This window comes from Xenopus laevis, chromosome 5L (assembly GCF_017654675.1).
Source record: "Xenopus laevis strain J_2021 chromosome 5L, Xenopus_laevis_v10.1, whole genome shotgun sequence".
Classification (NCBI taxonomy): domain Eukaryota; kingdom Metazoa; phylum Chordata; class Amphibia; order Anura; family Pipidae; genus Xenopus; species Xenopus laevis.
This window is the reverse complement of record NC_054379.1, coordinates 41902580-41919479: the sequence shown is the minus strand read 5'-3', so window position 1 is coordinate 41919479 and position 16900 is coordinate 41902580. Positions and strand designations below refer to the sequence as shown.

The 16900-nt window shown below is 39.2% G+C and overlaps 1 protein-coding gene across 9 annotated transcripts in view; it reads right to left on the bottom strand.

Moving 5' to 3' along the window:
* Positions 1 to 3909: 3909 nt before the first annotated feature.
* fbxo30.L (F-box protein 30 L homeolog) overlaps positions 3910 to 16900 on the bottom strand; it is a 34057-nt gene continuing 21066 nt past the window's right edge. For 7 of the 9 annotated variants that reach the window (XM_041562048.1, XM_018261601.2, XM_018261599.2 and 4 more), the window contains 2 exons: positions 7650 to 9795; positions 3910 to 6509 (listed from right to left, as the gene is read on the bottom strand). In XM_041562048.1, the coding sequence (XP_041417982.1) occupies positions 6306 to 6509; positions 7650 to 9782 (2337 nt within the window). In that variant the 5' untranslated portion in view covers positions 9783 to 9795 and the 3' untranslated portion in view covers positions 3910 to 6305. 9 annotated transcript variants of the gene reach the window in all.

Here is a 16900-nt window from a genome sequence, read left to right as displayed (position 1 = left end):
TTTGGGGTAGTGACTTTTATTCATGTGCTGTATACACTTTATCTCACAGTCATGTGAAAAAAGTTTGGGAACCCTTCTCAGCCTGCATAATAATTTTTTCCACTTTCAACAAAAAAGAACAGTGGTATGTCTTTCATTGCCCAGGAAAATCCAAGTACTGGGGTGTTTTCTGAACAAAGATTTTTCGTGAAGCAGTATTCAGTTGTATGAAATTAAATCAAATGTGAAAAACTGGCTGTGGGTACCCTTGTAATTTTGCTAATTTGAATGCATGTAACTGCTCAATACGGATTACTGGCAACACCAAACTGGTTGGATTAGCTCGTTAAGCCTTAAACTTCATAAGCAGGTGTGTCCAATTATGAGAAAAGGTATTTAAGGTGGCCAATTGCAAGTTGTGCGTCTTTGTGACTCTCCTCTGAAGAGTGACAGCATAGGATCCTCAAAGCAACTCTCAAAAGGTCTGAAAACAAAAATTGTTTAGTGTCATGGTTTAGGGGAAGGCTACAAAAAGCTATCAGGAAATGGAAGGTCACAGGCACAGTTGCTGTAAAACCCAGGTCTGGCAGGCCAAGAAAAATACTGGAGCGGCATATGCGGAGGATTGTGAGAATGGTTACAGACAACCCACAGATCACCTCCAAAGACCTGCAAGAACATCTTGCTGCAGATGGTGTATCTGTACATCGTTCTACAATTCAGCACAATTTGCACAAAGAACATCTTTATGGCAGGGTGATGAGAAAGAAGTCCTTTCTGCACTCACGCTATAAAGAGTTGTTTGTTGTATGCAAAAGCTCATTTAGACAAGCCACAGTCATTTTGGAACAAAGTGCTTTGGACTGATGAGAAAAAAATTTAGTTATTTGCATGGTGGTGAAGAACACTGCATTCAAGAAAAACACCTGCTACCTACTGTCATATTTGGTGGAGGTTCCATACAATTTCAGAAGCTGCAGTAGTAACCTTGCAACCCTCTCCAGAGATGGCTCTATAAGGCGTAGGCGATGACTCCCAACACAATAAGTTACAATTCATAACTATTAGGCAGGGCCTATTCCAAGCCCGCAGATGCATAACTTATGCATTGGGAAAAAAACAGAACCCACAACTCACCAATGCTGGAAGTAACAAATGAAATTATATATCAATAGAATGTGATACCTATATACCAAGAGGACACATCCAGAAAAGTTTGAGGCAATATGGGGCAACTGGCCCTCTCCCTATGGTTACCAGGCTAAATCAGTCCCATAAAAGAAACAAGTCCCCCCTCTAGAATGCCACCAAGCAATGAAATAAAAAGCAGACTCCCGCATTTAGCTGGTTAAAACAATCGTTTTTTGTTTGTTTTTTTGTACTTACTTAATACACTGTACATATTTTGTCGTAACACAAAATGCAATTGTTATGGTCCTTTTTTCTTTATTTTATATAATCATATGATGGATGTATATGCTAATGATACTGGTGTGTAGTACAAAGTGATCGTGAATGCAACTGTATGCCATGATATATGTACTATAAAGGTTATGATGTTGAAAAAAAACAAAAAAACAATGTCACTGCTGAAATACTACTGTTTCCATAAGACATGTTATATATTAAAAGGAAGTTCCTACTTTTGAAAGCTCAGCCAATGATAAACAAAACTCCAAACAATTAAGAGGGGTTCCCAAACTTTTTCATATTACTGTATGGTTAAATATTGGATTCTGCCACTAGGTGGAGCATACAGCAAGAGTAAGTAGCATAGGTACCGAGAACTAGAGATTCCAGGCAGCCCCTTTCACCAAAATTGCTCAAGAATTAATTAATTTATTTGTTTTACGCTCAGGATCCCTACTGTGGAGAGCCAAGGGAGCAAGAGTCAGTTTTAGGGAAGGCACAGATCCCCTTTAAGGGGCCCTAACACTTTCTTTACGTTTTAACATAAATAAAATATATATTCACATACATTTAAAAAGATGTGGATTAAAAAACTGTAATTACATTGCCAGTGAATTTATAATCTGAACTTGGCTGGTATTCTTCTTGCTAGTCCAGTTTAACACCAGCCAGGTGCAACCCTAGTTGTAGCATGCCACCACATCAGCATGCACTGAATCTAAAGAGCCTGAAATAGTATAAATTAGAAAGGTCCCAGGTGATTGTCTGCCAGGAATATTGAACAGGAACAGAACTACACTAGGGGCAGGGCTAGAACTAGGGAAATGGGTAGAAGATGCACTTGCCTAGGGCACAATGGTGGTGGTGGGGGCATGGTGTTAAGCCTATACCTCTTCTGCTTGTCTTCCCTTAGCTCTGACCCTTCAGTATTGTATGAAGCAGCCAGTTGTTGGAGCAAGGGAGCTATCGTTCCACTCACACCTGGTATGGGACCATTTCACAAGTCCCTTAACCAACAGGTCTGATAGTTCATTGCAGTATCACAGATCTAAGCTGAATGCTGAGGACCAATTGCAAACTCACTGAACAGTTATGTGCCATGTGGTCCGCCTTATAGTCTCTGACTAAAGCTGGCCAAGATTTTTAAAAGATCCAATCGTTATTGTGAGACCACGATTATCTCGAAATGATCGTTTAAATGTACGATGTGTCCATCAACTAAAAAGACCATTTCAGGCGATATTGCCAGCAAAACTGAAGAGTAGCTGCCTGCTTGGCCCTGCAAACATAGATAGATTGCATTGGGATCGATAAAATTTTTTAAACCTGGCTGATCAATTTTCTGACAGATGTCGGCCGAAAAATCGTAAGATGTATGTATGATCGTTCAAATCCCACTAACCGCACGATAATTTCTAAGGATTGGTCGGACTTCTCTAAAAATCGGTCGTTTGGCAAGAAAAATCTTTGTGTCTATGGGGACCTTAACTCAGTTAGAGAGCTGAAAAGCAGGAAGTTATATTCTGTTCTGCGAGACATCTGCTCACTCCAGCCTTTATAGATTACATTTCTGACTAACTCACTGTATTGAGCGCAGGAATAGACGCATTACATTTTTTCCAATGGGGCTGTACTCACACAGGCGCGTGTAGGCGCCGAACGCAAGAAAAATGCAGTATGTTGCGTCTCAGCCTGCGTTCGGCGCCTACACGCGCCTGTGTGAGTACAGCCCCATTGGAAAAAATGTAATGCGTCTATTCCTGCGCTCCCCTGCGGCTGAATGCAGAAAAACGGAACGCAGGGGAGCGCCAGTAAAAACGCTCGTCAGTAAGAGCCCTAACACTGCAAGTTGAGACAGAAACACCCTCTAAGATAGGGGAAAGTAAATATTTTATTCATAAGTTAATGCTTCCATTCCATTATCCGGAAACCCATTATCCAGAAAGTCCTGAATTATGGAAAGGATGTCTCCCATAGACATTTCCCATTTCCTTTTTCTCTGTAATAATAAAATAGTCCTTTGTACTTGAGATACTAAGAGAACTAAGATATAATTAATCCTTATTGGAAGCAGAACCAGCCAATTGGGTTTATTTAACGTTTACATGATTTTCTAGTAGACTTAAGGTATGAAGATCCAAATTACGGAAAGAAATTATCTGGAAAACCCCAGGTCCCAAGCATTCTGGATAACTGTATATGCATACAATCCGATGCTCTGCAATAAAAACATTTTAGAATTGTGCTTTTTTATTTCAAGTTATTTAAAAGTAGATTTCAAATTATTTCAAACATATATGTTGTTATTTTCATTGAAACCGAAACAGTATAACAAATGGCTCCATAATACATCATTATCATATTGTGATACTAAACTCTATAGTTAGTATAGATAAGGGTATATGTGAGGGTATAGACAGAGGCTGGGTTTTCATTTGGAGGGGTTGAACTTAATGGATGTAACTAGCAATACATTATTTTGCTTACAGCTTAAGCAAAGAAACGAGGCGAAATTTCAGATCCAGAAAAAAAAAAAGATGTTTATTAGAGGTTTATTAGACACAGATATATAATAGAAAATAAAGTGTTTTGAAAACAACAGTGATATCAAGTAACAGAATCAAATACGTTTGATCTTTCTCATATTTTAAATTAAAACAAACCAAAAAATGCTTTATTAGATAATTTATAGCAATCTAGGCAACAAGCTTGACTATGTATCCGTCATCAGACTACAGATAACACCATAACAGACGGGGAGGCAGGGGGTGTCGAGGATTCATCAGACTATTTTATTTTACCCAGGTTACATGAAAGAGAACCCATGAGGTACAAAGATATCCTATCTGAACCTTGCAACAACAAATCCCAGCCTGAGCTAATAAAGAATACTGTTCATTATCAGAAATTAATTATTCATGTAAAAATCCCCACTCATGGAAAATATTACCATGATGTTGGGGGGGAGCCATTTCTAATGGAGGAATGTAGTGCATAAAATGTTGTAGTTACCAAGTTGGCAATAATTTAGCTACTTTAAATAGTTATTTTTAAATACAACAAAAAATATATATTCAATTCTAACAGCTGCGGTGAGAAAGAGAAACGTCAGACTTCCCCCCTGAATCACATGGAACCTCTTCTTACCCGGCATTGCTGGTAAAAAGCCAAAAGAAACACACAAGTGACAGTGTCGTGGCATCAACAATGGCTCTTGTTTGTCCAACCTTGATGCTGGGCATTTCGTCAAGCTCTAAGGCCGAGCAGCTCTCTTGTTACGATGCACAGCACCAATAACCACTGTTCCAGCTGTATTAAATTCATTTTAATGACAATAAATACTGCATATGCAAAGTGCTTCTTCGGGAGTACTTACTCGCTAACTGAAAACATGTTGCAAACATTTCATGATGCTACAAACCAAAAGCACAATGACAGTAACATAGCTCATTATTACTTACACTGCAAATGGTATGCGATCGACATCCCCCAACCCACAGAAAAAAAAAATCGAAAGCATCTGTAATTGCAATAAAACATGCTGTGGGTCCAATGGTCTATGCTTGTCAATTAAGGGTTTCGTGCATTCGAGTATTGAGACTGTAGGGATCGCATAAAGGAAAATATTTCAGCTCGAATTGCTTTATACCAGGGACATGCAACATAAGGCTTCCAAGTTGCTGACTGCTATGGGACTGTGAAAATCTTAGTGGTGTAACAGCTGTTGGGCCGCATTCTGGATGCCCCTGCGATACGAGGAAGGCAGCATTGCTTACAAGTATGTAGGCAAGTTAGTTTGAAAGGCACTCAAGCATATCTCATGAAAGACATGGTCATTGCCAGGCTGGAAGACGACTTAGAATTCACAATAAAAAACAAAAAAAGCTTTCTTATCCCAAAAGGATAAGGGAAAACATGAGACGGAAAAATAGATTTTAAAATTATGTATTTTTTTTTCCTTTTAATAAGAACCTTTAATAAAAGAGAAAGTGTTGTTTAAAATATGTAAAACGAAGCCATACCGAATGAAGGTTAAAACAGAAAACTCTGCATACCGTACGACCCACGCCCTTTATTGATGGAGTTCTGCTGCCAATGTATATATGTTGGTAGTGCACAAAGCTTGTACAGACACACTGCAACACACTTTCTAAAGGAAATAAGAATAAATTGAAAATCAGCTCTACGTGATCAAATTTATTATTGTTCCCCACTGCAGTAGAAAGCATCCCAGGCCTTGATACACATCAATATAAAGTGCTTATGTTGCGTATGCTTACTTTCACTTGATAACTGCTCAAACTTAAGTGCATATAATGAATACGACAAAAAGATATACAGAGACAAATGGCACCATTACAGAAACCAGATCCTCCAGCAATGAGTCCGTACAGATTTGGTGAAAATCCGGCCTTGCTACTCAAAAACTAGATGGAATATTTCTAGAGGTCTGCACGTTTACCTGCATTAATTACTGAAAGCTGACCCACATTTATTTGCAAAACAAACCCACTACATTCTTCTCACTTTTTTTTTTTTTTTTGGTCGGAGATGTGACTATGAACTTTTTGTATTGTTCTTTGAACACTTCCATATATTTTTTCAGAATAACGGCACTAGTGAGCCAGCTACATGCTAACCTGCTTATCAGGGAAGATTTGTAAAAGTCCGATGAGACGTCAGTGTCCAGCCGATTCAGGTTTCCCACAAAATTTAAGGCATTTCTTAAACATCCAACTAAAACACTTTAGTTTGTTATATAAAAATAAACATCACTTCCAAAACCATTTGTTATATACACAGTGAGAGTGGATTTGAGTTAAATATTAAAGTGTCACAAACTATACTGTATAGAGGTTAAAACTGGTGCTTGAGTGTTTGTGCAGACGGAGTGTCCCCTTTATTTTTTTGGGTAGTTAAAGGACAGGTTTCAAGACAGATCGAAGTGATCGCCCATCTTTAGTGAGTTCCCGAGTCACACACATGCAGGGAAGAGGAACAGCCTCTTCTTTTTTCTCTACAGTATTGTAGCTGCATTTCTTCAAATGATCCGCCATGCTCACAATGTCAGCGAATTTCCACTCCCGTACAGTGCAGAAAGCTGTGCTGAATCTCCAAACCTGCAAAAAAAATAAATAAATAAAAAGTCCAAAATATTTCAGTGATAAATAAAAATATTCCATACATCTTATCTGTTACTCTAGGTAACGATTTAACAAGTGATCATGTTGCACAGAATGAGGCATGAAGTAGAACACCATTGTTATTTTGCTGTTTTTGTCTCTCTAGACAGGATATTGGCTTCCCTAAGGGCAGGGGCACACGGGCAGATTCAGGGAGATTTAGTCGCCTGGTGAATAATCTGCTCTTCTGCGGGGCTACCATCTCCCCGAACTGCCTTCCACCAACTATAATGAGAAAAGGCCAGTGCCAATGCACTCGTGAGGCACTTCAATTTCCGAAGTTGCCTCATGAGGAAACTTCGGAAATTGAAGTGCCGCGAGTGCATTGGCGCAGGCGTTTTCTCATTATAGTAGGTGGAAGTCGCCAGGTGACTAAATCTCCCCAAATCTGCCCGTGTGCCCCTGCCCTAAGAGTTGTTCTGTGTCCTGCATTCTCTCCAACTACTAACCTAAATCATACTTCCAATTGTGGCTCAAAGTGGGAAACCATGAGTTTAGTGATCAATGCCTATGGTACATAGAGTAAATTCCATTGGGGGCAAACAATATGAAACGTGTTCATATACAGTACACAGGTATGGAACCGGTTACCCAAAATGCTCAGAACTTGGCATTTTGTGGATAAGGGATCTTTCCATTATTTGGACTACCAAACCATAAGTTAACTACAATATAATTTAAATATTAAATAAACTCATTAGGTCTCATCTAAATCAGCAGAGATGGGGCTAGTAGCAAATCCTTTGAAAAAAAAAATATGCAGGTTGAGAGCAGCAGAGCCGATGCTCCATCTGTCCATGGTTTAGGTTTATAGCATATAGAGCATTCTCTTCAGCCCTTAACTACTCACTGCTGGAAAAGCATTTTTAAGTGCAGCAGACCTTTGAAAATACATATTTATTGCTGAGTGTTGCTGGGCTACTGGCAACCATCCCCATCCAGAATAATTATCCAATGAAAACAGAATTTTTATCATGCTAAAAGCAAAATTAATTATGTCAAAATAGCAGAGTATTAATTCTTACATTGTTTGGAACTGTATTTAACGTAAAGCGGGTGAAAGTGATGAGGACTAACCTTTTCTTTGATTTGCCATGAACTTCCAGATGGGTACCGTCTCTTTTCCCACAACAGAACAACCATTCCACGAGCTTGAAGCAAACTGGCACAAACATCCCTCATAAGTTTAGATACTCTAGAAAATTGGCATAAACTAAAGCCATCGAGGAATCCTGCAATGTGCTGGAGAACCTCGTACGGTAAATTACTAAAATGGTCATTCGATAGTCCTACTGAATAACTCCTTGCATTTTCAAAGCAACTAGCTAAATGAGGCTGAACACCAAATGATCTCAAATGCCGATCGTGAATAATTCTTGATCCTTGTGATGAAGGACAAAATCTGCGTTGGGAATAAGTGCATCCATAATATGCCAAGGGACATCTTTGTTCTATCCAACCATTGAGACCCGCATGAATATCGCCGTGAACGTTTTTGAAATGAGAAGAAAATTCATCCCTTCTAAATAGTTGCCCACATAAGAATGTAAACATTGATCTCTGTTTAGTTTGGTACCTTGCAACACATTCCAGCACCAAATCCAGGCCAAGTGTCTGAAAGGGACTGGGGTTAGAAAGCTGTGGATTCGCATGATCGCATGCAGAAGCTGAAGCAATATCTCCGACCATTGTATTCGTAGCAAGTATTGCAGATGGAAATGAAAAAGTCTGTGTTCCAAAATCAACATGATAGCCATCAACATTCCGACTGTCTGAAATGCCTCTTCCCCCAGGTGAATCCCCTAAGCAAAAAAGCAAAGCAGCTGTAATAAGGTCAATTCCATTTAGACCCATGGGATCTTCCTTAATGTCCAAATCTGAGGTATCAACTGCTTTGTCTTCCATTTTAGCTTTAAACCAGTGAGCATCAACAAGAAAAGGACGTCTGCCAAAAACAGCAACGTTTCTCAATCCTTGCTCATCTTTTACATCTAGCCTTTGACCTCTATCAGTGCCCTCAGTCTTGATACCATTTGTCACATCAGATTCTTGTGCTTGTACAACAACAGACAAAGCTTTATTTGGATTAAGCAAACCCTCCTCAGCATCCAATTCTAAATCACAATCCCCATTTTGCCTAGGCTCAAAAGTGTGCATATCCCCTGGATCTAGGCCCATACACATATGTTTATTTTGAGTGTGAAATCCATTGCACAAAAGAGGTGGATTATTTAAGTGAACATCTTCATTAACTGGATCATAGCGACCATTTGACCCAGGGTAGAAATCACTTGAACCGTTCTGATATCCGTGTTTTACTGAGCTGCAGGCAATGCCACCTGCAGCTTCAAGATTATCTTCCTCTTCATATTCCTGATCTTTGTTATTATAGTTCCCAATAAAATTCTGTTCCGGCAACTGAAAATTTTTGTTCATCTCACAGCTTGCCTCTCGTAACCTTCCATTCAGCGTGGCAATGTCTCTTGTGGCATTGTTAAGAATATCCAGTGCAGCTGCTAAACTTTTAGTGGTCTCCACAGTCGCTTGATATAGTGCACTGTATGAATCTTCATCATCTGAAACGCCATGTGCAATTCCATTAGCAATTTCACTAGTAATTTCATTTGTAATGTCATTAACAAGCCCATTTGAGAGTCTGCTGGCAATTCCATTCGTAATTTCATTAGCCAGTCCATTTGCAATTCCGTTTGCAGTCGGCTTATCGCAGTTAACGGATTCCACAGAAATTTGTTCCTGTGACTCAAGTTTTTCAGTTGTCTTTGGCATTGTGGTTGCCACTTTAAGGGATTCCAGAAGCATTCGTTGATCTTGGAGTGCTAAGGCCATATCCAGCTGCTCTACTTCATCAACATCTTTACTCAGGTTTTCATAAGACTTTCGGTCAGCATAACTTACTGGCCATCTGTTCCATTCCATAGTGCAGCATACTACACTTGCTGGACATATTTGCAAATGCTCTGCTAGCTTGTTCCGGGTCACAATAAAAGGGCATCCAAAGCCATTATTTAAGCAAGGCACTCGTTCGAGGGGGCATAATATCCGATGTTCATCAGCCTTACAAGAATGAAAGACTGCCCCACAAACATGCGGACACCCAATCAAATCACAGGAAACTCCATTGTCGGGCCTGATCATACAACGTCGGCTGACACAGTTGACACAATGAGAATGTTGAGGTTTTTCATCCATGGTAAGGCCAGGTCTATAACAAAAAAAAATAAATACACATTAAACACAATGTTTGGGCAATCCATTAAAAAAATACATTCAACGCACAAAATATAACACACTGTTCATTTTTTGATGGTGCAACAACCTTTCATAGTCAGAAAAGGCAATTATATTAGGAGAAAAAGTTTGGTCTTAAAGGGCCACTATACCTTAAAAGACATATACCAAACTAGGCTTAGTAGAGTAGGATTCCTACGCTGGAATAGCGTGTTGGTATAATAAAAGCCCAAGGGATTTTCTTGCTATGCAAAGGCCCATTACAGTTTCCACTTGACTAGCCTTAACCACAAACAGCACCAGACCACATCTCTATTCTGTTAGACTGCACCCTTCTGAATTGAGGGGACTGTAAGATAATAGGTCTGTCAAAAGTTTTGAATGCAATACAAAGTCAATGACACATTTTTTGGAAACTAAAAAGGGAAAAATACAATAAATCTACATTTAAACAAATGCAAAAAAAGGAGGATTTAAAACAGTTATCAATAGTAGAAGCAGTATTTTAGGTTTTTTGGGCATATATGTTTTCTCTTATAATGGCTGTTTACATTGTATTCTGTTACAATTTTTATGGTGTAGATTTTATTTCTAAATTACACTGTTTACACTGCAAATAATTCAGTCTACCATATACAATTTTTATTCCTGAACCAACAAATTTATTTTTTTTGATTTATAATATTGGTGTGTAGGCAGCCATCTCAGGTCATTTTGCCAGAGCATGTGCTTTCAGAAAGAGCCAGCACTTTAGGATGGAACTGCTTTCTGATAGGCTATTGTTTCTCCTACTCAATGTAACTTAAGGTGTCGGAGTGGGACCTGGATTTTACTATTGAATGCTGTTCTTAGATCTACCAGGGAGCTGTTATCTTGTGTTAGGGAGCTGTTATCTGGTTACCTTCCCTTTGTTCTCTTGTTAGGCTGCTGGGGGGGGGGGGATCATATCACTCCATCTTGCAGTACAGCAGTAAAGAGTGACTGAAGTTTAACAGAGCACAAGTCATATGACTGGGAGCAGCTGGGAAACTGACAATATGTCTAGCCCCATGTCAGATTTCAAAATTCAATATACTGTAAAAAAAACAAAAACCTGTTTGCTATTTTGAGAAATGGATTTCAGTGCAGAAGTCTGCTATTTATATTATATTTCCCATGACAGTATCCCTTTAAGGGGGCAGAATACTTGTTTTTGCTGGTAAAGGCACTAAAATACAAGATTTCTGTACAGAAAATACTATTATTATACAAATTGATGGGAGTTGCAAATGACACGAGAGAGACAGCAAATTGAGAATACCAAACTGTGATAAACTGGTAAAAAAATTGGTAAAACTGTGAAACACATGGTGGCTCTCTCTTTTGCTATATACATACCGGTATATGAATATATATATACGCCCACCAGCTTTTGGCAGTAGATTAAATGGAATACCATATGGACATGGTATGGCTACAAACTAATTATTTGGCACAAGGTGAGCAGAGAGTTGCACCAATCATAAATAAAATCATTTCCTAAGTAAATACACTATGTGAAAGTTCAAGAAATCCGATTTTTAAAACAGAATTGTTTGTATAATATAAATCATCAGCTCACTATACCAGGGGTGTCCAAACTTTTTTCACCAAGGGCCATATGCGGTAAAATATACAAACATGCCCATTTTGTGGCCACACCCCCTGATTACCACATACAAACACACATACAGACAGATACACATACATACAGTGACACACACAATGACACACACACAGTGACACACACAGACGCATATACATAAAATGACACACACACACAGTGAGACACATGCATACAGTGAACCACACACACACACACACAGTGAGACACAGACAGATACACACACACACAGATACACACACACACAGTGACACACATACATACAGTGACACACACACAGTGAAACACACACATAGTGACACACACACACACACACACACACAGTGACACATACATACAGTGACACACACTGACACACATGCATACAGTGACCCACACACACACACACACACATATAGTGAGACACACAGTGACACACAGACAATGACACACAGACAGATACACACACATTGACACACATACATACAGTGACACACAGTGACACATACATACAGTGACACACATACAGACAGATACACACACAGACACACATGCAGACACACACACACAGTAACTCACACACTCGATCTGTAACTGATTCCCTTGCCCGCCTGCAGCCTCACTAAATCCACCCCTCCCCCAAGCCAAGCACCGAGCAGCTACTCACAGTTCATCAGATGCACGGAATCCAGCCCAGGTTAGGCAGCAGTGTAGAAGGGGAATGGAGCCATGCTGTCAGTTGTTTACCGGTGCCCCCTCCCTCCCTACCCGCACTACACTAAACTCCAGTCATGGGGAGGGCGGAGTTTAGGACAAGCTTCCTCGAGTCTACACTGAAGCACTGTAGGTTCCGCCCCCCAATGACGCCTTGGTAGGAAACTTTTTTTTTTCTGGATGCTGAGAGGGGGGAGGGATTTTTGGGCCGCATTTGGCCCACGGGCCGTAGTTTGGACACCCCTGCACTATACCTTCTGCAAGATCTCCCCTATCTCCACTGCAGTTCTAGCTGAGGCAGGCATCTTGGATTTCACTGGCTCCTCCTACCTATATCTTCCCAGCCAACGGCAGCTCTGAAATCTCGCACATGCTCAGTTGAAATTCCTTGCTGTTTTCAAATCAGCCAAACCTGTGTGTTAGCTGCTGTACAGTAGTGCTGCCACCTGCTGGAAGTTAGTGTGTGCCCTTCATTTGCATAATAACATCACCAGCAGGGGACAAGATAGGGAAATCTCCTGATACTTCTAGTGGAGGAGTTCACTAAAACAAGGCATTCTGGATAGAATACTCAAAGCAGTGCTACAATCTGAGCATGCTCCAGAAATTTGCATTTTATAGTCTCTGTTATAGTCTCGATATGGACTCCCTTAGCGAAAGAACCTATTTGACAAAGTAAAGGATTTTTTAAAACCTGCAGTTTTTTCAAAAAACTATATATGTAGTTTGATTAAACGTGTTTATGTTGTAATGGTCAGATTGTTAATATGTGTTTGATTCTGGCTATGATAGGTGCCCTTTAATACTAGAAAGCAACAAACTCTATAGAAAATAGTTTTATATAAATACTAGTTGTGGTTTTGCAACATGGGATAAGTATGGTGTTTTCATAGTGGTACTTCCAAGAATTTCCAGAATGAGAGGTAAACAGTATCCATCAGATGACTAGATGGACTGCAACACCTCTCCCAGAATATACAGTTGAGAGGGTTAAAGGAAGGGGACAGCTGCTTCATACAAACAACCCATGTTATGGCAACGGACACACTGCACACATTTCTTACTAGATCTATCATGACTAAGCAACCCATAGAGCCAATGCAGACACCCACCAGGCCTCAACATGCAAGAATATAAATAAGACTGAAATGTGTAGTAAAGAAACAAAAATACATCATGAGCTCTTAATGAAATATAAAATGTAAAAATGTTATATAAACGCAGCTGCTGCAATTTCCAGTGACTGCCAACCGAATCTGTCGGACAGGCCTACTCTACCCACAGGGACTACGGCCTGGGATACTTAAAAAGGGGTGGCTCACCTTCAAACTAACCTTTAATATGATGTAGAGCAGTGATCCCCAACCAGTAGTTCGTGAGCAACAAGTTGCTCTCCATCCCCTTGGATGTTGCTCTCAGTGGCCTCAAAGCAGGTGATTATTTTTGAATTTCAGGCTTGGAGGCAAGTTTTGGTTGTATAAAAACCAGGTGTACTGCTAAACAGAGCCTCAATCTGGTTGACAATCCACATGGGGCTACTAAATGGCTAATCACAGCACTTATTTGGCACCCCAAGAACATTTTTCATGCTATTGCTGCTCCCCAACTCCTTTTACTTCTGAATGTTGCTCACGGGTTCAAATGGTTGGGGATCCCTGATGTAGGGAGTGATATCCTGAGACATTTTGCAATTGGTTTTTAATTTTTATTAGTTATGGTTTTTCAGTTATTTAGCAGCTCTCTAGTTTGCAATATCAGCAATTTGGTTGCTAGGGTTCAAATTACCCTAGCAATCATGCGTTGATATGAATAAGAGACTGGAATATGAATAAGAGAGGGTCTGAACAGAAAAATGAGTAATAAAAAAGTAGCAATAACAATAAATGTGTAGCCTTACAGAGCATTTGTTTTTTGATGGGGTCAGTGACGCCCAATTCAAAGCTGGAAAGAGTTAGAGGAAGAAGGCAAATAATTCAAAAACTATAATAATGAACACCTATTGAAGAGTTGCTTAGAATTGTCCGTTCTGCAACATACTAAAAGTTAACTTAAAGGTGAACCATCCCTTTAAGTGTTGATACAAAAGAAACGTATTGATCTCCTTCTCTATCGCTGGTTATATTAGGGAACTGCAGTCACATGATTAAGAAGCTACTAGTGCCATTAAAATCATGGTAAACCTTCCTTTTGCATCACTGCAGCTTCCCATAAGTCTGGGGTTTTTACTAGAGAAAGTTGTCACTGCTAGGTACACATATTATTATACCAACGTGGTCTCTAGAATTATGTTTAGAAATTTAGCAATGCTCTCCGCATAAGTCACCATCACTTCTGTTTCACTGCCACTTGGTGTGATCACCTATTCTAAATATTTTAGAATCAATTAACGAGGATAAGATTAAGGGGAGAGCTTAAGCCAAGTGCCACTATTCCTTTAAGTGGTAAATGTAATTGTGCAGCAGGTAACTAGTGTAGGGTAATTGCTGCCCTTTGAATAATGCAGAGTCACAGCATTAGAGTCAAAAACAAATGTATAAACAGCACAACGCTGCTTACAAATGCGATGGGGACGCGTGATTTGGATAAACAGCTGCTTTTGAATAGAGCAATAGAGCAATAAATCAAGCTACGGCAGAAACACAAGGAAATAAATGTCACATAGCCTTAGCGAGACGGGAACCCAGTTTTACATAGGATAGTTAATCATTTCAAAAGGAAAATGTGCCCAATATTTTGTTGTGTATTTCCCACGCACATATGCAGATTACAGGACATCACCAAGCGTCTGGGTACATTTAGAACACTTCCATCCTTCTATGAATAATGTGATACGGGATATACAGTTTTAAAAAGGGGTATTAGACCACTCCTTAGGAAGAATGGGGTGGTTCACTTTTAGTATGTTATAGAATGGCTAATTCTAAGCAACTTTTCAATTGGTCTTCAATTTTTGTATAGTTCTTCGGCCTCTTTCCAGCTTTCAAACAGGCGTCACTGACCCCATTTAAAAGCAAATGCACTGTAAGGCTAAAAATGTATTGTTATTACTACTTTTTATTACATAAACTCACGCAAGCCAGCCCAACTGTTTAGTATACAAACAAATCTTAAAGGGGTGGTTCACCTTTAAGTTAACTTTTAGTATGTTAAAGAATGGCTAATTCTAAGCAACTTTTCAATTTGCCTTCAATTTTTGTATAGTTTTTTTTTTAATTATTTGCCTTCTTCATCGGACTCGGTCCAGCTTTCAAACGGGGGTCATTTAAAAACAAATGCTCTGTAAAACTACAAATGTATTGTTATTACTACTTTTTATTACTGCTACTTCTAGTCTGGCCCTCTCCTATTCATATTCCAGTCCATTCAAATCAATGCATAGTTGTCATGGTAAATTGAGCCAAACTGCTGAAATTGCAAAGTGGAGAGCTGCTGAATAAAAAGCTAAATAACTCAGAAACCACAAATAATAAAAAATGAAAGCCAGTTGCAATTTGTCTCAGAATATCACTCTCTACATCATACGAAAAGTTAATTAAATGGTGAACTACCCCTTTAAATCTTAGCAAAGTAAATGTCTACCTAAATGTCTACCTATTTTACTAGCTCAATAGTTGTTTCAGAAATACCTGTAAAGCTCAGAGCAGTTGTATAATGTACTCTGCCCCAAAGCAAAATCTCTTTAGGCGTGAAAGCTTTAAAGGGGACCCGTCACCCAAGAAAAATATTCAAAATCCTATTTTATCACATCAGTCAAGCAAAATGAACTTTAATTACACTATATAAATTATCTGAATCTTGCTTCCTTCAGTCTCGGATTTCAAAATTATAGCAAGAATGCAGGAGCCATTTTGTGGACATTGTTATTAAGACAAGCCTTGCATCATCTCAGAATCTTGTTTGATCACCAGAATGTGGGACCTGATGTCCATCCCCGTGCACTGGTTACACAATTAAATGGTAGAGAGAACGGGGGATATGTGGAGAGCAGTGACATCTAGGAAGTGCTGAATGGAAAGTAAAAGTAATTGTCTGCCCCGCCTCTATGCCCATGGCATAGAGGAGGGGCAGACAATATTTGATTGACAGCTGAGATTTTAAAATGAGCTTACAACAGCTATGACTGCTTTAATAAAAAATAGAAATTGGATTTCATGTTTAATTTGAAAAGGACTTTTATTATTCAGATTTTTGTGTCTGGATGACAGATCAACTTTAAGAAAGAACACCGTTATACAGTAGGGCCCCCAAGCTGATTCTGGTTGTGCTTGACTATACCCTTGATGCAGTGCTGCATTAATCTGGTAACATGAGAGGCCATATAACGTTAACATTTCATAGCTGTGTATATCATTTACATGCCGCTATTATCTTGGTATTTATAGTTTCACAAGCTAGAAGCAATTACAGAGGTGAAAAAATAGGCTTATTGAAGATTCAAATAGAAGCTCACATGACGCATTTCTGTTCTCCTTGAACCGTCATCAGGAAGAGGAGGTTCATAGAAAACCGAAACTCATTGATATGGGGGGCTATTTGAATCTTCATCAAATCTGATGTTTCTCCTCCATGAGAGCTCACAATTTGTGAAACCATTGCCTGTCCTTATACTCTTGCAGCTCCGGGTGCACAATCAAAAAATTCTGTATATCATATTCAATGGATCAGCCCTCAAAGGATCATCACTGAAGTAAAATTAAAAACTATAATGTGATTTAAAACAGCATACTATTAAGATAGTAACACA